The 23,159-nt window shown below is 44.4% G+C and overlaps 1 protein-coding gene and 1 long non-coding RNA gene across 2 annotated transcripts in view; one reads left to right on the forward strand and one right to left on the reverse strand.

Annotated features, from left to right (window-relative positions):
* Positions 1-1,129: 1,129 nt before the first annotated feature.
* CXHXorf38 (chromosome X CXorf38 homolog) lies at positions 1,130-19,965 on the reverse strand. The gene is made up of 7 exons (XM_045472945.1): positions 19,701-19,965; positions 19,396-19,530; positions 13,211-13,330; positions 11,194-11,343; positions 10,504-10,683; positions 3,201-3,363; positions 1,130-2,751 (listed from the first exon to the last, which is right to left on the reverse strand). Exons 1-6 carry the CDS (start codon positions 19,914-19,916, stop codon positions 3,202-3,204), a joined length of 963 nt encoding a protein of 320 aa, XP_045328901.1. The 5' UTR covers positions 19,917-19,965; the 3' UTR covers positions 1,130-2,751; position 3,201.
* LOC123595341 overlaps positions 18,497-23,159 on the forward strand; it is a 59,151-nt gene continuing 54,488 nt past the window's right edge. Inside the window, exon 1 of the long non-coding RNA XR_006711134.1 lies at positions 18,497-18,602. This is a non-coding gene — a long non-coding RNA (uncharacterized LOC123595341). The remainder of the gene's footprint in view (positions 18,603-23,159) is intronic.

The raw sequence follows: 23,159 nt of genomic DNA on the forward strand, positions 1-23,159 counted from the left end.
ACTGCCTGGGCTTCTCTGGACCCTGATGCCTCACAAGTGCCCCTGGAAGTGAAGCTGACCCCCACAAAAATGGAGGCTACAACATATTCCGGGAAACGTAACACATAAGTCATGGCAGTTTGAATTTATATCGTTTGCGCCTCTTTATTGTCTTGAAATGAAAAACTGTACTTAAAAACTTTCAAAATACCAGGAGTCCATGTTTGTTGCAAAAATTTCATGCAGGGGTATGCGAAGAGCAGGAAAGCCAGATTTCTAACTACCCCACTCAACCCCAGTTCCTTTCACAGAGCTAACACTGCAAAAGAGCTTGGGAAAAGCACACAACTTTCAAGACCTTTTGTTGAAAGATACAAATAGTTTAACAGCATGCCACGCATTGTTAAACATTCTGCTTTTCTATTTAGTAGGTGTTCGAGAGCATTCCACGTTACTGCATTGCAGCATTAGTTTATACTTCTTAGCAACTGCATAATGCTCTGTAGCATGGATGTGCTGGGATTTAACCCGTCATCTCAATGGCTGGCTGCCAACGCCGCTGTGAGCGCCCTTTTGTGCACATCCTGTGCCGCGCGCACAGATCCGTAGAGAGGCCCACAGGTTGATGTCCCTGTACACGCTACATTTGCTTTAAAGCTCTCTCTGGGCATGTCTTCCTTTCTTCAATTTCAGTGTAATTAAACGTTGCCAGCATAATGTTTTTCTGAACAGTATCTTGAATTTATCAGAGCAGACAATAAATCCAGAGAGGACAGCATGTATACCATTGTCCACACCCTATGAATCCTCACATTTGCGTCTATTCCAGGGCCTGACCCGTGGCTGACACGTGATAAACGTTGGAGAGAGAAGGAAAAGCTAACTAGATACAAGGGGCATGAAATGAAAGTGTTCATAACCCTAAGTTCCTAAAGTTAGAAATCAGGTCTTAAATTGGTTAGGGACTCAAAATTTAATTTGATCCCAACTCTTGTACCTTGTATCTAGAAGCTAGGAAATGTTTCAGCAAACTTCTTAGTTTGGGGATAGTTGTGAGATGAATGAAAATTCTTACTTTACTGTTGATGTCTTCTAAAGGAGCTGCATGAAATGAAGGGAGAAAGAAAATGTATGATTCAAGACCAAATAGTTAAGTTACAGGCACGTTTGTATTTATCCAGGGTTTACAGCATTATATTACACTCATTTTAATATAAAAATATACCAAATACACCTCACCCTCTCCCCATTCTCTAGAGACCACATCCTTTTTTTTTTTTTTTTTTAATGTTTATTTATTTATTTTGAGACAGCGTGCACTAGCAAGGAAGGGGGGAGAGAGAATTGTAAGCAGGCTCCACACTATCAGTTGTCAGCGTGGGGCCCAATGTGGGGCTCCAACCCACGAACCACAAGATCATGACCTGAGTCAAAATCAAGAGTCGGACACTTAACTGACTGAGCTACCCAGGTGCCCCTACAGGGTCACATCCTTGATGGGCAGCTCAGTAAGCAAAGGAGGATGGCTTCATTTGGGGTTGGAGTGGAAGCATCTCCTCCAGGAAGCGGGGAATGAGGCAATTCTGTTCCTGAAGGTCCAGAGGTGACATGGCCCAGTTAGGCACTGCTGGCTTTGAACAGGAGCAGAGGTAGGGAAGGGTGAGGCTGATCCCCCGGACCACTGCATATGACTGGACAGTGGTTTTGCAGTTTAGGAAACAGACAGGATAAAGTCAGAAGTAGATGACTTTTGGGGATAGAGGAAGTACAAATGAATCTGTCAATCTGCTGAAAGAAAAATGATGCCTTTGAATTTCTAAAAGAATGTTGGTATTTCACCCTTAAATCTCATAACAAAGGACCAGGTTGGTTTAGTTAATGGTCTAACATTCATGTGTATGAATAAGTGATCTGTGGATCCTTCGGTCAACAAATATTCATGGAGCACATGAGGGCTAGGCCCTGTGCACTCAGGATATTAATGAGCGGAAAGAGTGGATTGCCACGGGAGTTGACTTTTCCCAGGAGTACCGTAAACAGGTCAGTAACTGTGAAGCTATCCCCGACATTCCCGTTTGTGAGACTGGCATGGGCCTTCTGCCTGCTTTGGTCAATCAAGTCACTGTGTTCTCTGGTCCCCACTGACCAGCCTGGGCCCACCTCCTTGCCCTAGTGCCCGGGGCTACCAGAAATAGGTAGCAACAGTTCTGTACTAAATTGGAAATGGCTAGAAAATGGGCAATCTGTTTTCTTGCCTTCTTTCAAAAAGGAAGGATTTACATCACAGCCTGCCCCTTGGGCACCCCTCATAAGCGAGACTTTTTTTAGGAAGGGGGTAGGGACAGGGCTTGTGTGCCAGCTGGCAGAGAACTCTTTGTGACCCTTCGCCCAGGGCTGGCCAAATAGCCTTTACTGTGTTAAGCAGCTTAAGTTTAGGATCAGAAAGGAATAGCAAAAACCTTCCCGCAAAACCAATAAACCAAAACAAACAAAAGAAAAAAAAAAAAAAAAAAACTCTGGGTGACAGCAAGTTTTGGCACAACAGTATCTAACATTTTTTGGTGGGTTACAGATAACACAACACGAAGCTTACGAATATTAAAAAAAATATTCCCAAAGAGTCAAAGGAAAGTCCAAGAAAAGACAACAAAAATTCTTTTTTGTTTGGGTGGTGCACTCTGTTAAGTTTTTCCTTTTGCACAGAAAAGAAGGGCTGAGATTGAAGCCATGCCGACCTTCACATAACATGCCTGGGTTTTGTCAAAGGGCAGCCTAAAACAAGAGAAAATGTTTAATTTTCTTTATTTGAAAGGAAAAATGTAAAACACCAAAGACAGTTATTTTAACAAGTTTTTCTTATGGAAATTAACAAGTTGCTAGTAATGCCACAGGGAAGAGCTAGGGATCCCTGGTGTCATTTTAGGGCTGATGTGCTTTTGGATTATGTTAGAAAGTTGATTTACTTAAGACTAGACCAATGACCTCAGGTATATTTGACTAAACACAGCTGACAGGCAGATTACGTTGAATTACTTCACAGATGTGAGAACCATCAATTAGAAAGAGCGCAGGGCTCAGTGTCCTTTCTTTCAAATAATAAGGACACAGAAAAACTTCGGGTTAGACTAAATTGTGAGTTCATTATGGCCTTACATAAGAGAACAGGCATCAGAGAGATGAGGTTATTCTATCCTTACTTAACCTCATAGGTCTAAACTCACCTCAGGCCTTCCCTTCAGGTGTCTGTGCCCCAGGTTCCTTTGAACTTGGTTTTTGATGCTGTAGATGGAGGCTGTTTAGCTTCTGTATATCTTCGGTAAGACCATTTCTAAGATCCTCATTGTTTCTCAGAAATTCTTTCACTACTTCCAGTCGATTTAAGATCTGCAAGAGGAAACCACACAATGTATGGCTTAGAAAATTTTATAGCAGGCTTATAATTCTGATGAAAAATTTACTAGCTTCAAGACTGTCTCTTGCTCATGTGTCCATCAGTAGCTAGTTCTGGGGCTACACAAAGGGGTGTCTGCTTGTCTCAAGTTTTTTGTTTTTGTTTTTTTTTTTTTTTTGCTTTTAGGGGCCAACATCCAAAATATATAAAGAACTCGTACAACTCAGGTACAACAGGTACATGAAAAGGTGCTCAACATCACTAATCATCAGGGAAATGCAAAACAAAACCACAATGAAATCTCACCATGTGCCTGTCAGAGTGGCCATCGTCAAAAAGACAAGAGGTAACAGATGCTGGTGAAGATGTGGTCAAAAGGGACCCCCTGTGCACTGCTGGTGGGAATGTAAACTGGTGTAGCCACTATGGAGAACAGTATGGAGGTTCCTCAAAAAAATTAAACACAATTACCATGAGATCCAGCAATTCTACTTCTGGGAATATATCTGAAGGAAATAAAAACACCATGTGGAAGAGATATCTGCAGCCCCATGTTCATGAGCAGCATTATTAACAACAGTCAAGATGTGGAAACAGCCTAAGTATCCATCGATAGATGAATGGATAAAGAAGTTGTGGTACATATATATACCATGGGATATTATTCAGCCATAAAAAAAAGGAGGAAATCCTGCATTTGTGACAACGTGGATGGACCTTCAGGGCATTATGCTAAGTGAAAGAAGTCAGAGAAAGACAAATACTGTATGATTTATACGTGGAATCTTAAAAAAAAAAAAAAAAAAGCCCCAAAAAGCAAACTCAAAGACCAAGAGATCAGAATTGTAGTAACTAGAAGGGGGGGGTGGGGTGGGGCAAAGAGGGAATGGGAGGGAGGGGATCAAAATGTAACAAACTTTAGTTATAAGATAAAAAAAGTACTAGGGATGGAATGTACAACACAATGATTACAGCGAACACTGCTGTGTGATATACAGGACATTTGTTACAAGAGTAAATTCTAAGCGTTCGCATCACCAGGAAAAGTTTTTTTCTTATTTTTTGTTTGTATCTGTATGAGCAAATGGATATTAACTAAACTTACCGTGGTAACCATTTTACAGTATATGTAGGTCAAATCATCATGCTGTATGCCTTAAGCTGCATGTCAATTACATCTCATAAAAATGGGGAAAAATTTTTAATTCTTTTTGCTTTAAAACTTCCTGCATTTGAAAAAAAAAAATTTCCTGCATTTGTAGGAAAGGGCTATATATCTGTCTCTATCTGTATATGTGTATGTACACACACACACACACACACACACACGTATGCACACATATATACGTATACTGTAATATTAAAACAAAATGATGCCCTTTCATTTGGAATTTATAGCTGCACATTTATTACTATTGAATATGTGTATATTAAATACTTATAAAATATATGTATGGTTAATAGTAATAAATGTATATGTACAGAATTCAAAATGAACACAGGGGAACAAGGTAAAAAGTCAGTCTTCTTCCCCACCCTGTCCCCAGTCACCCAGCTCCTATCTTCAGAGGGGACCACAATAAAGTTTCTTGTGTTTCTTCCAGAGACTTACATGTGAGCACACATATATACATGTATACATACACATTTAAAAGTTTTTTCACAATAACTATGACTGACACATACACATTTTAAAAAACACAAATGGCAGCATACTAGATGCTGTCCCTCAACCGAGTTTTTTTTTCTGTGGCAGATTAGAAAGAGTGGCCTCATTATTTTTTTTTAATGACTATATAGTATTTCAGTTATGGATGCTTCACATTTTAACATATTATTTCAAGTCTTCTGTTAGGAGCAATAATGCTGGAGTAACTAACCTGGTACACGTGTCATTTTGCACAAGTGACAGGCTATTTGTAGGATCTGTTTTTAGAAGTGGAACGTGGTGTTAATTTTGAGTTTTCTCTTTTACTGTTAATAGATTTTGCCCAAACTACCAACTATAGAGGTTACTGTGCTGATTTAAACTCCCACCAGTAATGCATACTTCCCAACGCTTAAACTAATACAAGTACTCTCAGAATAGTACAATGGAAGTGTTTTCACTGGGCTTATCCTCAGGATCCCCTAACCGGTCACTTTGCTTAAATGAGAGCCACTCATATTTTGGGGGCATGGTGAATTTTTTTAATGGGGGACCCTGAACTCCAAGCTAAGTCAAGATGACTTAAATTTGATGAAGACAAGCAATGGAGTACCTTACTCCTAGCAGAGTGGTGGTTCTTAAACTTTACAGAGAATTCATAATTGATTCTGATGCAGTAGATGTGGGGCGTAAACTAAGCACGCACTCAGGTTATTGTGATGTAGGCACATGAAACAGCCAGATGCTGGATGATGGCGGGATGGGAGGGAGGGAGAAGACTGGCTGTGGCTTGTGGCTAGGATGAACAGGGATCTGGGAGGGCCAGCGAGGAGCTAAAGACTGCCAGAGATCTCCAGACAGATTAGTTAAGTAGAGGGGAACAGGATGTTTATTACACAGCTGGAAGCAAGTCTACTGCTCCTCAAAGTTACCTGGGCTTTAAGTAATAAATCTGGAAACCATAAAAATGTGAAAGATCACACTGACGACATTACCCCCAGCACACGTTGGTAACTGGATACTGCACTGTTAGCGCTTATGCCTGTGCTTGGTACTGGGTTCCCATCAGATGCCCATGACACCGCTGACTGAGTCTGCGAACTGCACACACTCCAAGATGGAGTGGGGGCCTTCCTCCCCCTCTCCAGAGACCTTCTCATTGGATGACTTGGGCACTGTGATCCTTTTGCTGTGACCTCTTGATCCTCTGTGCCCTTGAAATGTGCTTAAGAGGGGTGATTATTTTAGTTTGGGGGGGTGGTGGGGGCGGTGCAGAGACACAGTCAAAAATTTTTTTAAATTAAGAATAGGGAAGACTTCTGCACGTTTATATGTAAAGGGAGAAGAGGAAATAGAGATGGAAAAACTGAAAGTACTAGAAAAATCACGGAATGTAGTCAGACAGACTTGGATTTTGAAGCCCAGCTTTACCACTTAACCAGCTGTGTAAGTTTGGGTAAGACACTTGACCTCTCTGAGCTCACTTCCACATATGCCAATGAAAGATGAGGCTACCAACACCACCTAGGATTCTTGTGAGCACTAGAAATAATCTACTCCGGGGCGCCTGGGTGGCTCAGTTGGTTAAGCATCCAACTGCGGCTCAGGTGACGATCTCGAGGTTCATGGGTTCAAGCCCCGTGTCAGGCTCTGTGCTGACAGCTCAGAGCCTGGAGCTTGCTTCAGATTCTGTGTCTCCCTCTCTTTCTGCCCCTCCCCTGCTCATGCTCTGTGTCTCTCAAAAATAAAGCATTAAATACAATTTTTTTTTAATAAAAAAAGAAATAATCTACTCCAAGAACTTAGCATTGTGTCTGGTACATTCGTTCCACAAATACTTATCAAGAGCCAGTCTACTATGTGCCATGTGCTGCTCTAGGCAAAACATGCTTAGCATCCCCATTCTTCTGCTTAATCCCAAACCCTTGGACTTGTCTTTGACGTCTCTACATGCCCCCATGTGCGCACCTTCTCACCATACCATGTCTACACTTCTGTCCTGGTCTGAACCCGGTAAGTACAGGAGCCTCCTTGTGTGTCTCCCTGCTCCTGTCCCACGGCGGCCATCGCAGGAGTAAGAGCCTACGTCCTTCTGATGGCTCACGGGCCAATATGACCTGCTTCCTTCGCCTTACTTTCTCTTAACTCCTCACACGCTTTTCTTTCTCTATCCGCACCCCAGCCATCCTGCTCACATTGCTGTCCCCCCTGCCTGAAGGTTCTCCCTGCACATGTGCACATGGCTAATCCTCACCTTTTCCAGGGGGCCAACCTGACCACCTGGTTGCAACCTGATACTCGTCCCCACTCTGCTACTCCTCGTCCCCCATTCTGTGCTTGACACAGTACTTCTTCTAAAGCTGAGAAACGCCGTTTGCTTACTACATTGACTGTTTACGTCTCCCCCTACGGGGATCTTTGTTTTGGTCACTGATGCACACCAAGCTTCTAGAACTGTGCCTGGCACATAGTAGGTACATGCTCCATAAGTATTTTCTGGAATATAATAAATGAAGGGTCATTTCAATCCTTTTTCTGACTGAGTCAGGTACATCTGTCACTGCCCCTTCTGCTTATGTCTCCCCAGGGGTCTCTGTGGAGATGGTCCCTTCACCAGGGTTTAAGATATCAGGAATGGTTTTAAAGAATGCATAAATTCCTTACATGTTTTTTAGCCACTTACTGCGCTTGACATGCTTTAGCTGAATTAAAAAAAAATTTTTTTTTAACATTTATTCATTTTTGAGAGAGGGAGGGAGAGGGGCAGAGACAGGGACACAGAAGATCTGAAGCAGACTCCGTTCTGTGAGCTCAGAGCCTGATGTGGGGCTCAAATCCATGAACCGCGAGATCATGACCTCAGCTGAAATTAACAGTCAGCCGCAGCTGATGACATTTTCAATTCACTGCCATTTGGCTTAGCAAATCTTCAGACTTTGGAGGCTCACCCTAAAGAATGTGGATAATCATGTATGGTGTGGAACTTTCAAAAGAGATCAGTTCCACGCATCATGGAAAGCCAACCTTCAAATTCTTTGAGATAATGTGCCAATCAATCCTAACTTACATTTTGATCAATTGAAATATCAAGAGAAATGCCATGGTCTACTGAACAGAAAGCAGGAAAAATGCAAATTTATCAATTCTATATAGAGGCTTTGGGATGCAGAGGACGGGCCACCCAACCCCAGTTTCCTCTCTGTAAAGCAGAGGTAATGAGGGTTCAGAATTGACAGCTGCCAGCACCTCAGCGATATGAGATCTGCAGTGCCGCATGTGGAAAGGCACAGGACCAGAGGAGGGAGACCCATGCGCCAACCCTCACACTCATCTGTTCCTGCCTGCTCCTTGGGGTTGCTGCCTGGCATGTAAAGCAGGGGATATGGTGACCGCCAGGTTCCCTTCCAGCTTCTAAATTACACAGACTCCTGGCTTGAGTGTGCTCCTGTACAGATGCATTTTGCTGTGTGTTACACAGACAGAAAAAAAAAAAGAACCACAGGTCCCTCAAGAGAGAAGACAGAGGGGCGCCTGGGTGGCTCAGTCGGTTGAGCAGCCGACTTCAGCTCAGGTCATGATCTTGCGGTCCGTGAGTTCGAGCCCCGCGTCGGGCTCTGTGCTGACAGCTCAGAGCCTGGAGCCTGTTTCGGATTCTGTGTCTCCCTCTCTCTCTGACCCTCCCCCGTTCATGCTCTGTCTCTCTCTGTCTCAAAAATAAATAAACGTTAAAAAAATAAATAAATAAATAAATAAAAAAAAAGAGAGAGAAGACAGAGCTAGTGACCACTCAAGGGGCTTGAGTCTGACCCCTCCTCTCCAACCCCATTGTTGTCTTGTTCCGTTCTACACTGCTTCTAACAAAAGCAGCAGAAAGAAAATTGGGGCCGGTTATAATGGTATTTTATTTTATTTTTTTTTGTTTATTTTGAGAGAGAGAGAGAGAGCACACAAATGGGGGAGGAACAGAGAGAGATGATGGAGAGAGAGAATCCCAAGGAGGCTCCAAACTGTCAGTGCAGAGCCCAACACAGGGCTCGATCCCACGAACCTTGAGATCATGACCTGAACCGAAATTGAGAGTTGGATGCTGAACCAACTGAGCCACCCAGATGCCCCTGGTTCTAATGGTATTTTAAAATAAAGTAAGGTAAAACACCCGGGTTTAGAAAATACAAGACTTAACTGTCCTCTTCATCATTGTAAACACCTATGCTGTGCTGGGGTGGGAGCATCCAGAAACCAGTGGTACCTGGTCCCGCTGCTAAATTAGGAGCTCACCAGGCTGAATGAATCATCTAGGTCAAGGTCAGAATGATTAACATATGCATATGGACCAGTAAGGAGTACGGCTTAATGAATGAAATACTTTATAGTAAATAAACACTCTGTATTTAAAGAGGCAACCAGCAAAACTACTTTGCTTGGATAAGGTACAATGGAGAAGAAAAATGATTTGTCCAAGATTTCCTGGTGATGTAAAATTCCAATCCAGCAAGTACTGGAATACGTCTGAATTTTACCAGAACACTGTTTGCTTTTTTATACCTTGCATGTAACAAAGGGGATTCATTTCTCCTGTATTCCCTATCAGGACTTACGGCCATCATTAGCCTGCAGGGGCCTAAGCTGGAAACCTTGTTGATCCTTTGACCCCCTCCTTCCCCACCTCCTTCCAGCCCCATGCCACACTCCAAGTAATATAAGTATCCACTAAGAGCCATCAGCTCTACCCAAGCAATGCCTCCAGAATGCGGCCCCTCCACCGCACCTCTAGTTTCTGTCCTTTCTCCAACCTCGCATGGCTGTGACACCATCCTGCAAGTCTCCAAGCTCCAACTACCATGAGTTAACTTTCTAAAAGCCATACTGGATCCATTTGATTAACTCTTTCTGGCCTAAAACACCCATTGGCTCCCTACTGCTTTTTAGGAATAAGGTCCAAGCCCCTTGGAACAGCACAACAAACCTTTCAAAATACGGCTTCAAGCTACCTGACTGCCCTCGCATCTGACCACATCTTCTATGCTGGCCTTACCACTGCTCAGGTCCAAGTTATTCTTCTATACCTCTGCAAGTGCTGTTCCTCCTGCCAAGAACACCCTTCCACTCATGCCAGTTTGCCAAACTCTTACGTGATCCTCCTAGTCCTGGCTCAACAGCATCTTCTCAGCAAAGTCTTTTTTTGCAATCCCCTCTCGACCTGCAGAGAATCCCCAGAGCCTTTTGTTCAGAAACCTGTTGGAGCCCTTACCGTGTTGTGCCACTCTGCACACATTAGGCACTCAGATGTCTGCTGATTGAGGGAAAATATTTGTTTAAAGGTAGTGTTAGTCTGTGTCAAAAGAACATGCATTTCTGGAAATGATCGGACTTATAAATCAGAAACATAACTGGCAATATGTTGAAACAAGCTACTCTTCCTCCCTGGTGCCTTTCTTTGGTCTACTCGCACAGAGAATAGAATACTTTTTTTTTTTTTTTTTACCTCTTCAGGCAACACGTCTTGTTCTTGTGCTTGAAGATAGATCTCTTGAAGTTTCTCCTTTAGTAATTCCATTTCTATTTCATTTACTTGGCTCTCACTCAGGTAAACTCCTGTTTCATATTCACATCCATCTAGCTGATCTTCTGCAGGGATGTGAACAGCCCAGTCAGATGTCAACAGCTGTTTGAATCATCGAACAAATATATGAATAATGGAATGGAAAAGATGTTTCACTGGATTGCTCAAAGAATTTATAACTAAACCTCTTTGACTGTATCCATTTTAGTAATATCTTGTGACCACAGAAAAGCTTCTTAAGCCCAGCACAATTCTGCATTTCGTATCAACATTTTTCCCCCTGCTTACATTCTAAAATTTCATTTAAATCTAACAAACTTCAAATTCTAAATGAGTGACTGGAGTTGCTTTTTTCCCTTAGTTTTTTTTTTTTTTTAATGTTCATTTATTTATTTTGAGAGAGAGAGAGACTGTGCATGCACGGGGGAGGGGCAGAGACAATCCCAAGCAGGCTCCACGCTATACCATGGAGCCTGACGTGGGGTTCGATGCCACCAACCTCAAGATCATGACCTGAGTGGAAATCAAGAGTCAGACACTTAAACCAACTTAGCCACCCAGGCGCCCCTCTCCTTAGTTCTTTATGCCAGAACCGTTAAATCTGATTTTTACCTGTTCTATTCTGGCGTAGGCTGCCACAATCTCTGGAATATTCTTGAATTCATTCAGAAAATTTTGGATCTTCATCTGAAAATCTCGAAGCCACAGAGAAGACACTTTCATCTCTGAAGAATGCATGATCTCATTACGACATCTAATCACCTACAGAAAGGCAAAAAAAGATAGAAGGTTTCAAAGTCAAATGACGGGGTAAATGGAAATTCTGGACTTCCCAAGAAAAACTGCAGAAACGCTTCGTTAATTACGAAGTCCACAAGGCTTCAGGGGGATGTTTGACTGCCTGCTACTTGGAGTAACGAGTGAGAAATAAAAACAGGCCTACAACTATTGTCGGCTCTTGAAATCTTGTGACTGGCTGGTTATCTCTTACACAACCTCCCAAATCTCTAAACTTAAAACCACCTGCCAGGGGTGCCTGGGTGGCTCAGTCACTTGAGCAGCCGACTTGGGCTCAGGTTGTGATCTCGTGGTTTGTGAGCTCAAGCCCCACATTTGGCTCACTGCTGTCAGCGCAGAGCCCACTTCGGATCCTGTCTCCCTCTCTCTCTGCCCTTCTCCTGCTCTCGCTCTCTCTCAAAAACAACAAACAAATAACTAAAAAAAAAAAAAAAGAGACCACTCTTATCAAAAACAAACAAACAAACAAAAAAAAACCACCTGCCAAAGAGCAAGAGAATTGGTTACTGGCTCTACGTATACCCAAAGGCTGAAGCAGACAATGCAAAACTCTTTTAAATATTGTTGGAGCTCCAGGAAGGTGGGCGAAGGGGGTGTTTTGATGTGGCAAGTCTGATGAAAACAAAATCAACTTTTGCCTATATTGTATAACAAATGCTTCTGTCTCATTGTGTATTAGTATACAATTCACATAAAGTCTTCCACGTTCTTAGCTAAAAGATACGAAGAGGTCGACTTTGTACTGTGACAGTTTTTGTCTGCTGATATTATGAAAGATTCTCAGTTCTTCCAGCTGCTAGCATGCCAGCAAAATACACGTGCATTTTCTCTATATGTTATATATAATCCAGGTACGTTGTATACTCTTTTCGACAACCCTGAGACTAATCAATGTGCGAGAGCTGTTCTCTGGTGAAACAGAGAAAGTCTAAATCCCCCAGAGGAAATCTGACAAGCATAGTGATCTATTCGGAGACTGCTTGTCTGTTAGGGTTAGCCAAAGAGAGTCAGAAGGGCAGGATTCAAATGCTGGCACATGACCGACAGAGTGATGCACTCCTCTCTGTTTTATTTTTTATTTTTTAAACGTTTTATTTTTTTAAGTAATCTTTACACCCAACGTGTGGCTCGAATCTACAACCTCGAGATCAAGAGTCACATGCTCCACTGAGTGAGCCGGCCAGGCGCCCCTATTTTTTTTTTTAATATGGAAAATTACCTGACTTCTGTTTATGGCAGACCAGGGGAGAGAAATTGGTGGCTCATCTATTTTAGCAGTGAACAGAAGATCAAGGTGTTGGGAAACTTCAGTGAGGGAGAACTCAGGGGCCAGTCTCCTACCTGCATTCTCATAGGGGTTCTTGGACACACAGAAGGTGCATGCGACGTGGGCCCCACTAGCCCACTTAGTGTTGCCAACCTTGAGCCAAAGTCTAACTTTCCCTGCACGACACTGTTCTGGGGAGAGACCGTCTGCTACGTGGGTGTGCGCACGGCTGCTTGAGCACCGCAGGGTGTCTTTCTCAGCTGCCCTTCACAGCACCGACCCGACTGACTCTCACGGGATGATTTTATTTTTATTATTATTTTTTAATGTTTATTTATTTTTGAGTGAGAGAGAGGGAGAAAGAATGAGTGGGGAAGGGGCAGAGAGAGGGGGGGATAGAGCATCTGAAGCAGGCTCCAGGATCTGACCTGTCAGCATCTGAGCATGATGTGGGGCTCAAACCCACAAACTGTGAGATCATGACCTCAGCCGAAGTTGGACACTTAACCAACTGAGCCACCCAGGGGCCCCTCACTGGATGGCTTTACATGTGACAGCTCTTACCTCTGTGACTTTCTTTCGATCAATCATGAAGTGATCACAGGTGTTGATGAGGCTTAAAAGGGCAACGGCATCACATTCCTCAGGGCCTGTTTTGTCTGCCAGTCCTCGGGGCATGAAGGCCTAGAGTAGGGGAGGCACAAGGGACACCTGAGTCTCCTCCAACCCTAGGAACCGGTGGGCAAATGTTACTTGCCTGTTTCCCAAATGCTGATTGGAATGTTCTTACTGCGGTTTCAAGGTAGAGCCTTGTGAGTCCAAAACACAGGCTGGGAAAGAGTGTCAGAGCTAAGGCTTGGCCAAGTGTGATAACCGAAGGGTTGCTCTATCTATCCCTCTGCTATCAGAAATACTTCAACACTTGGCATAACTGTCCTTTCCTAATGGTGGACAAGCAGGAAGCATAGGTAGAAACCAGTCCTTTTTTCCCCCCTCTTTTCCTTCCTGAGGTTTCAGTGGCTGAATTGTTAAAGAAGATTTAAAATTTAAAAGTGAGAGTTACTCCCAAGTGAGCCTGGGCTTTGGAGTGTGATAGAGCCACGTTCACATCCCACCTCAGCCACCTGCCAACTTGGGTGACCCTAGGCGAGTTACTTACCCTCAGAGTCCTCATTGGTAAGTAGGGGATAACTGTCCTCGTCTACTTCGAAGGATGTTGTGAGAATTACGTGAGTTAATGCAGGTGAAGGACGGTGTCCGGCACACGGTAAACCAACAGGCCATAAATGTTGGCAATTACCGTGCTGATAGTGCAACGTGAGCATGACCTACCTAGGAGTTGCAGATGGGATCCTAGGGTTTGAGATACTAGATATATCAGAAGGGCCTCGTTCTAGTGTGATCTTGCCTTCTGTAGGATTTTATGGCACAGACCCCCAAAATGGTGTCACAGCAAGGCTTGGGCATATTTCTCTTCTGCAACAGTTCCAAATTTACATCTGAATGCAATAATTTTACCAAGCTCAGCAGCTCAAGAGTACATTCCTGCCAAGGAACTAGAAACGATGACATAAGCAAAATTACTTGCAATAAGAACTCTAAATAAAGAGACCTATTTTCCTGAAAACAGACACATTTCAGTAGGCAGGCAACCACATTTCCTATAGTGCTGCTCGTAACGGTATTACAGAAAGGGCTTGTGGTCGGTGCCAACACACCCCAAGGAGAGTCATGGCTATGTTCCTGATGGTGGTGGAATCCTCCACTGGAGCCTCACACAATTAAGAACTTTGGGGGACGCCTGGCTGGCTCAGTCGGTTAAGCATCGGACTTTGGCTCAGGTCACTATCTCACAGTTTGTGAGTTCGAGTCCCGTGTGCTATGTTGAGAGCTCAGAGCCTGGAGCCTGCTTCAGATTCTGTTCCCCACCCCCCCCCCCCACCCCTTCTCTCTGCCCCTCCGTTCATGCTTGCTCTCTCAAAAATGAATAAACATTAAAAAAAAAGATACAGTAGCCAGTACCACTGTCTTCTCATGTCTTAACAGCCACTGACTTGCTGATCCTCTGAAAGTCTATAGTGGATGCTACAATGTTTACAAAGAAGTTAACTTATCACAGCCAAAGCAGGGCAGTAAAACTGGAAAAAAAAAAACCCCAAAAAACCCACCACCATCATCAACAAAAAACACTTCAGCTCCTGCTGGGAGGATAATCCCAAAGTTAAGAAGGGATCTTAGGTGCCTCAAAACCAGGCATAGTTTTTCTTTTCTATTACAAGGAACGTCCCATCTGGCATTTTCTTGCCAGTATAAAACTGTCTTTCCCACGTTAACGTTTTATTCTAGGACTTATTCCCTTTCTTCAGAACTAGAAGCCGACAGCGAGGCTTTGCTGCCTCCTTGCCACTGAAAGGAGTTTCTTAAAATGGTGTTGCATGCCACCGTGTTCCAGATGTCAAAGGCACATGGTGGGAAACACCTGTTACTTGCCTCTCACTATCCTCTACTGCGTGTTCAGTGAGTAGGGGGAGATGAAGTTGGAGAAACAAACAGGGGCCAGATCGTGCTGGGCTTTACTGGCCCTGGAAAGGGGTTTGGAGTTTATTCGAAGGATATCAGGAAGCCATGTGAGGGTTTTAGGCAAGGGAAGAAAATGAGCCAATTTACCCCTGAATACCACACATCCTGCAGTGTGGAGAACGGACCAGAGGTGACCACACATGACCAGAGCAGCAGAGGTGACTGGGATGGAGGCTGCAGCCAGAGGCCAGGCAGGAGAGGTGAGAGTTGTGACGTGGAGATGGAGAGAAGCATCCAAAACTATTGTGCAGGTGTAAACAAGGGGGTGGAGAGGGAGAGATGAATCGAGGGTGGTTGTAGGTAGTTGCTGCTGGAGTGTGGCCGTGGGTTTGGTGGTGGGGTTGGGGGGTGGTGGTGGTAGAGATGAAGAGTCCTGCTCGAGGAGTAAATACAAAGTCCCCAGGAGGGAATAAGGAGAGGGGTCGAGCACGCACTTGCATATGGGAAGGGCCAGGGGTACGAAATGGGGAGCCATTAGCATAAGGGTAGTCTTTAATGGTGAACTCCATGGCCGGGGCGATATCACCAGAAGAGAAGAGGGGGACAGAAGAGGCCTGAGAAATGTCCACCGAGGACCAGGAGGAGGCCGAGGAGGAGGAAGAGCCAGAGAGAGAGGAGGAAACCTGTGGGGGAGAATGATGTCACAGAGCCACAACTGTTTCAAGAGTGGCCAGGAGAGCCAAATGTCTGAGAGGCAAGAAAGATGAGGCTGGAGAACTGGAGGTCAAGTGTGCCGACAAAATAGATGCAGTGTGCTGGGAGGGGCAGAAGCCACGGTGGAATGGGTTGAGGAGTGACCGGGAGCTGAGGGAAAGACAACAGGCATAAAACCCTTTCTGAGACGCTCTGCTGGGCATGCACATGGGAGGCAGGCAGAGAGATGGGGAGAGTGCTAGAGGGAATGGCTCAAGGGAAGCATTTCTTTCTTTTAAAATTTTATTTTCCAAATATCTATTCAAGCTTTTTTTTTTTTAAACGGCTTTATTGAGATATAATCCACATGCCATACAGTTCACCAGTTCAAAGCATACAGTTCCTTAAACGTTGAAAAAATAAATAAATAAACATTAGGGGCGCCTGGGTGGCACAGTCGGTTAAGCGTCCGACTTCAACCAGGTCACGATCTCGCGGTCCGTGAGTTCGAGCCCCGCGTCAGGCTCCGGGCTGATGGCTCAGAGCCTGGAGCCTGTTTCCGATTCTGTGTCTCCCTCTCTCTCTGCCCCTCCCCCATTCATGCTCTGTCTCTCTCTGTCCCAAAAATAAATAAACGTTGAAAAAATAAATAAATAAAGCATACAGTTCTTTCCAACAATGTGAATGGATCTTGAGGGCCTTATGCTGAGTGAAATAAGTCAGAGAAAGACAAATGTTGTGTGATCCCACTTCTATGTGGAATCTAAACCAAACCAAAGCAAAAACCCAAGCTCAGCGATCCAGAGAACAGATCGGTGGTTTTCAGAGGTGGGGGGTGGGAACGGGCAATATAGGTGAAGGGGGTCGAAGGGAACTGACTTCCAGTTATAAAATACATAGGTCCTGGGGATGTATTGTACTGCATGGTGCCTGTAGTTAATAATACTGTGTTGTATTTGAAAGTAGCTGAAACAGCAGATCTTAGAAGTTCTCATCACAAGAAAATAAACTTTTTGTAACTATGTATGGTGATGTGGCCAATCACTCGATACTCCTATCAAACCCTTCTGTTGCACATCTAAAACTGATACAATGTCATATGTCAGTTACACCGTGATACAAAAAATGTACAGTCCAGTGGTTTTTGGTATATTCACACAGTTGTGCAACCATCACCAGTTCGTTTTAGAACATTTTCATCACCCCGAAGAGAAGCCCTCTACCTCCATTCACTATCACTTCCCTCTTACCCCCAGGCCCTGGCAACCACTAACCTTTTATCTCTACATATCTGCCCATTCTGGACATTTCATATAATATATGCCTGGTTTCTTTCACTTGGCATAATGTTCTCAAGGTTCAACCAACTTCATTCCTTTTATGGCTAAATAACACCTCATTATATGGACAGGCCACATTTTGCTTATCCATTCATCAGCTGATGGACATTTGTGTTGTTTCCACATTTCGGCTATCGTGAATAGTGCTGCTAGGAACACTCACACACAAATGTGTGTGGTTTTTGTGTGGACGTATATTTCTAAATTCATTCAGTATAAACCTAGAAGTGGAATTGCTAGGTCATGTGGTAACCCTATGTTTAATCTTTTCTTTCTTTTTCAAAAAAAAATTAAATAAACTGAGGCAACGTTAAAGCTATTTGTATGGTGATGGGACTAAGCTGACAGGGAGAAAGAGTGGATACTTGAAGACTGAAAGTCTGTGGGTAGGTGGGAGGGAACGTGGTCTGACACACAAGTGGAGAGCCAAGGCAGTAAGAGATGCCCTTCCAACTCTAGCAGAAGGAAGACAGTGCACATGGAGATAGGCTGGTAGGTCTGGCAAAAAGATGCAGAAGCATGTATCTGAGGGCATGCATCAACTCCAGGAAAAAAGTCAGCAGCTGGGGGTGAGGGTGGAGGAGTGGAAGCTTACAGAAGGAAAGGCAGCAACAGCTGTCTCCAGAAACAGGAGCCCTATACACAGGCAAGGCCAGAGCAATGGGACTCGTGATCAAGAACTAAAAGTGATACCAGTCAGCTAACCTTGGGGTGCCTGGGTGGCTCAATGGGTTAAGCGTCTGACTTCTGATTTCTGTTCAGGTCATGATCTCATGGTTTGTGAGTTTGAGCCCTCTGCCCTTCTCACACGCTCTTTCTCTCAAACTAAATAAATAAACTCAAAAAAAAAAAAAAAAAAAAAAGAAAGAAAAAAAAAAGCCTGGGTGGCTCAGTTGGTTAAGGGTCTGACTTCCACTCAGGTCATGATCTTGCATTGACTTTGGACCCCGTGTTGAGCTCTGTGCTGACAGCTTGGAGCCTGGAGCCCACTTCGGATTCTGTGTCTCCTTCTCTCTGTCCCTCCCTCGTTCACACTTTTTCTCTCGGTTTCTCTCAAAAATAAATAAACATTTAAAAGAAAGAAAGAAAGAAAGAAAGAAGAAAGAAAGAAAGAAAGAAAGAAAGAAAGAAAGAAAGAAAGAAAGAAAGAAAGAAAGAAACCAGTCAGCTCCCTCAAGAGATTCTTCCCCTGAGCACAAACAGATTACAGTGTTATCGGGGTTGGGGGTGGGTCATGCAAGTTCAGAGAGGAGAAAAGAGGAGGGTGTGGCTGGGAAGAGCATATAAATACTCTGGTAGGACTGGAAGGTCTTTTGATGACAGCAACAGAAAGGGGCATGAACAGGTGGCAAGGGCTTCAAGAGGATGCCAAGGGTATGAAAGCAGCAACAAAGACCAAACAGGTAAGGGACAGTCACAGTCAAGGGTAGAATTTTGGGTTTCTTTCTTTTCTGGGTAAAAGTTGGCAAGTCTATGGTGGCAACAACAACAACAAAAAAAAATGGGGAAGAGGGTGTAGATGTGGTGGGTTTATGGGTCCACGATAGCCACCAGCCTGGTGGCCACTGATCAAGTCCAACTTCCTCATTTTTGAGGTTAGGGTACAGAGGCTGGGCTACTGTCACACAGCAGCAGCTGAAATGGGACTCTGATCCCTGCTTTCCCGGCACCAAGCCTGTGCCTGGCTGCTAATTAGTATGCAGATTGACTGCAAAAGTTAATTTGTGTTAGGAAGTGACTTTGCCCCTCCCCACTCCCTACAGGGCTTCTAGCAAACATCAAAAAGTTCTTAAAAATTCCCCAATTGTCTCAGCTAGTAAGTCATAGTGCAAAGATCTGAAAACAGGCCTAATAGTCTTCTATCTGGCTGCACACTTCACCGCGACCTCCTCAAAGTTTTACTCCTTAGCTGGGCCTGTGCTCATGATGCTCACTCTACATCTGGTGTCGGCATCTCTTGTCGAAATTTTCCTTATAGCGGGTAGCAAACTCAACTGCCTTGTTAGCAGAAAGGTAGAAGAAAGCTTCTACTTCCCTAACCTAGGTTAGATCCAGTACAACAGCCCTGAACCTCGTAAACACTAGACCCTATATCAAACACCCTTTCCTCTCTCCCGCATCTGTTTATGAGGCTCTGGGCTTCAAGTGACCAGTTACCTGGTGGGTCACCTCCTATCCTCCCGAGCAGGTGCTTACCTTGGCCACCTCCCAGGCGTCGACGGGCCACCGGCCCGGTCGGCAGTTTCCCCAGTGGACGTCTCCATTCCTGTTAGTGTGGTGTTTCAAAATCTCCTGTTTCCACTCTGCGCATACCTGACACTGCGGCTGAAACTACAGGGGGCGGCGGTGAGAAGGGGTCCCGGGCGAAGGGGTGCTGTTTTGGGCAAGTGAACGAGGAGCGTTGAGGTCGGCCCCGCCCCAGGGAGGGCTCGGGACACCGCGCTCGGGGACCAGGACAGGGGATAGGGTGCGGTGGTCAAGGTCCCCGGCCCTGGCCTCACCTGGCGAGCGCGCGGGCTGCACCGCGAGCCGCTGCAGCAGGTGGCGCGGGGGCCCAGGTTGGGGGCGGCGGCGAGCAGGCCGCGGTGGAAAGCGACCACCTCGCGGGCGACGAAACCCTGCAGACAGCCGCGCAGCAGCAGCAGGCAGTGGCCCGCCTTCACCCAGTTCTTGTACTCGGCGCAGTTGAGGCGCGCTGCCAGCTCAGACAGCACCATGTCCCGCTCGAGCCCAGGAGGCAGCGGGGCGAGGGGCGGGGCAGGCGGCAGTGCGCAGGCGCGGAAGCCTGGGAAGACGCCGTCGCCGGCGGCGGCTGCGCAGTGGGCGGCGGCTGCGCAGTGGGCGGTGGCTGCGCAAGTGGGCGGTGGCTGCGCAGTGGGCGGCGGCTGCGCAGTCGGCCTGGCCCCGCCTGGAGGCAGGCCCCACGAGCACGGCGAAGGGAGGGGGTTGAGCTCCTCGCGCAGCCTCCTTGATCCCTGGGCGGAGCCTTCTGGCTTAACCGGTACGTGCACCACCCCAGCGTTAGGGGATCGCAGACGCCTAATTCCTTTATCAAGTGCTTGCCCAGAGAGCCTGTACCTGAAACTCTTCCGCCCTCTAGTCTATTTCCCCAAACTGAAACCCTGCCAGTCCCCGATTCGACTCCCCCTCCTGGTGTCCGTGCCTCTTTTATTGTAGAGATGTGTAAGGTGCTCAAGGTACACTTCTTGAATTACAGATGTTCCTTGCATTATACAATTCTATGAAGTTTATTTAGTTCCTAAGCCCACACATTGGCTGTGGCAAATAAAGGCATTAGTGCGGTGTGACCGCCGGCTGCCTGTACCACGCATCTACCATGCTCCTGCAGTGTGCCAAGGTGACACAAAGTTCAAAAACATCCGCCACTGGGCCATCTAGCAGTGGCAAACAGGGACGACGCATGCCCTGGATCCTGGAGGGCTGTACTGCCCTGAGCCCGGTAAGAGCTTCTTCCACTATGGTCCTGAAGCATCCAGCTTAGATGATGATTATTTAGTATTCTCGGTTATAATTAGCGCTTCTTACATAAGGCAGTCTTAGTTAAGCTCCGAATAAGTGTAATGAGGGTCAGAAGGTAATGGACTGTCAACCCTATGTGACAAGAAGTCCTTTCAGTTTTAGTTGCTTTTTAGTGAGCTTCTTGAGCTTGGAAAAGTGTTAAAATTGTGTGGAGTCAAAGGCTCTGGCGGAAGAGCCTACACAAAACTTTCCCCTGACTTCATGGTTAAAAGCAAAGTGGCACAGTATGTAGGAATGCTAGCTCTGGACTCAAACTGCCCCCTTTTAGCTGTTTGATCTTAGGCAAACTTAATTTTATCTCAGCAAATTTGAAACTTCATTTCTCTGGGCCTCAGTTTACTCGTCTGTAAAAGGAGGATATTAATACATATCCTACTGAGTTGATGGGAGGATTAAACACACACTGAAATACTCAGGCCAGTGCCTGACAATAGTAGCTCTCAGTGAATATTAGCTCTTATTTTATATTGATCTAAATGTGCCTTTCCATCAATGTCATATTCCTGGGCAAGGTATTTGAATAAATCACTTGGCCACTTGGAAGTGGAGGCGACTTAAAGAAGATTGTGAGATATGATATCCTGGGGTTGTGCAGCACAATGCTGTCTGGCCTCTTATTTTCTCTTAATAACCTCGATACTAAATCCATCCAAAGTAAACTTCAAATCATTCCCTTAGAGAGACAATTCCACAAGAAATAGTGAAACACACATGAACATTTTCCCTTTCCCTTAAGTTTCTGGTAAGTTCTTAAAATTTTCTGTATACTCATTTTAGATCAAGAACACCTGGCAGGGGGGCACGCCTGGGTGGCTCAGTTGGTTAAGTGTCTGACTTTGGCTCAGGTCATGATTTCACAGTTCATGAGTTTGAGCCTAACATCGGGCTCTCTGCTTGTTCAGCGTGGAGCCCACTTTGGATCCTCTGTCTCCCTCTCTCTCTGCCCCTCCCCGGTTCATGCTCTCCCCCAAAAATAAACATTAAAAAAAAAAAGAACACTTGGATAATAAATATTAAAGTAAAATATAACAGGTAGTACTTGGAGGGGAAAAATCATGAAAGAAAGGAACTTTTTATATAGAAACTAGATTCCAAATTATAGCAAAATTATACTTCTTGAAGTTATCAAATTAATCATGGTCCAAAGAATGACTAACAGACTGTTAGTATCCTGTGGCTGAACGAGTTACTGTGTTAACTGCAACACCGTTATTAGTGGTATTTACATTCATTATCATGTATATTTTAGTTTCTGCTTGCAGTAGCTGAGGGTAAACTTTCAAACATTAAGGTTCAGCCCCTGTTACTAATAACTTGATATGTTCTGTTGAATTTTTCGCTTTCTTCCTAATTCTGAAAGTATTTCTGTACATTCCAAAACATCATTTCCACAAATGAAAAAAAGGTGGCAAATCAGGACCAATTTCTTCTTTTGAGATCAAGCTAATACTAAACCAGACTATTATCCAAAATATCCCCGTGAAAATTAACTAGAGAGAGTTGGTAGTTCTCTGAAACTTGTATAAATTTATTACCAAAATTACTAAAATCACATTGAAAACACCTTAAAGACCCAAACCACCTATCAGAAAAAAAAAAAAAAAAAAAAATCACTATAGGCATCCAGTCCCTTTGATTGCACCTGGGTAACAAAAGAGGCAAAGGACATGGTTTGTCATGGAACCTAAGATTTGAATGCTAGTATTTTCAAAGCTTTAATAAAGTATATACCGATTCCAAGTCCCAAGCATATCAAAATTCATATCATGGGTTTACTCTTAAGCAGCAAAAGCAAATTCTGCTCACTGAATCCTATCTTTTGATTTGCACAAGGCATTCGGAGATGAGTTATAATCAGGAAAAAAAGTGTCCACTGAATGCATCATGTTTAAAAATACAATTAATGTCTTGAAACCACTTAAAAGGGAGGATACCTGAAAAGCTTACTCTACTTGTAAAATTTGAGACAATATTGTCCTGCAGATAAAAATACATTTCTTGTACATACATGTAGATTTCTACATGAAAGAAAGGACTCAGCTCCAAATAGGAAAGTGCTGACCCTTGATAAAGACATCGTAGATTGCCAAACTGATGTGATTCCCATTATAAGGAGAACTGAAAACTGAAGGATAAAGGTTAAAGGAAGGATAAAGTTCAGTCACCTGCTCCTGAATAGCACAGAGCTTGGCAAGAAGGAGGGGATAAAGGTAGAAATAAGACACAAAAGAAAGGCAAAGAAGGCCTCAGTTCTGACCAGAAGTGAATGGAGAATCAAGCAAAGTTGAGAACAGATATAACTGCAGTGAGATGTTTGAAACTAGAATTTGGTAGTTGATAGTTAATAGAAGCTCGAATCAACTTAAAGGGGAATTAGAACATCTAAAATTTACTGGAGGGCCAATATTACAGTGACCAGA

The sequence above is a fragment of the Leopardus geoffroyi genome, chromosome X (assembly GCF_018350155.1).
Source record: "Leopardus geoffroyi isolate Oge1 chromosome X, O.geoffroyi_Oge1_pat1.0, whole genome shotgun sequence".
Taxonomy (NCBI): domain Eukaryota; kingdom Metazoa; phylum Chordata; class Mammalia; order Carnivora; family Felidae; genus Leopardus; species Leopardus geoffroyi.

Excerpts from the sequence above, each read along its gene's own strand:
- CXHXorf38 (XM_045472945.1), bottom strand. The coding sequence starts at position 19,916 with ATGGTGCTGTCTGAGCTGGCAGCGCGCCTCAACTGCGCCGAGTACAAG. Across the intron at positions 13,331-19,395 it reads ACGCCTGGGAGGTGGCCAAG|GCCTTCATGCCCCGAGGACT; the intron begins GTAAGCACCTGC and ends CCCCTACTCTAG. Across the intron at positions 3,364-10,503 it reads AAGACGTGTTGCCTGAAGAG|ATCTTAAATCGACTGGAAGT; the intron begins GTAAAAAAAAAA and ends TTCCTCTTGCAG.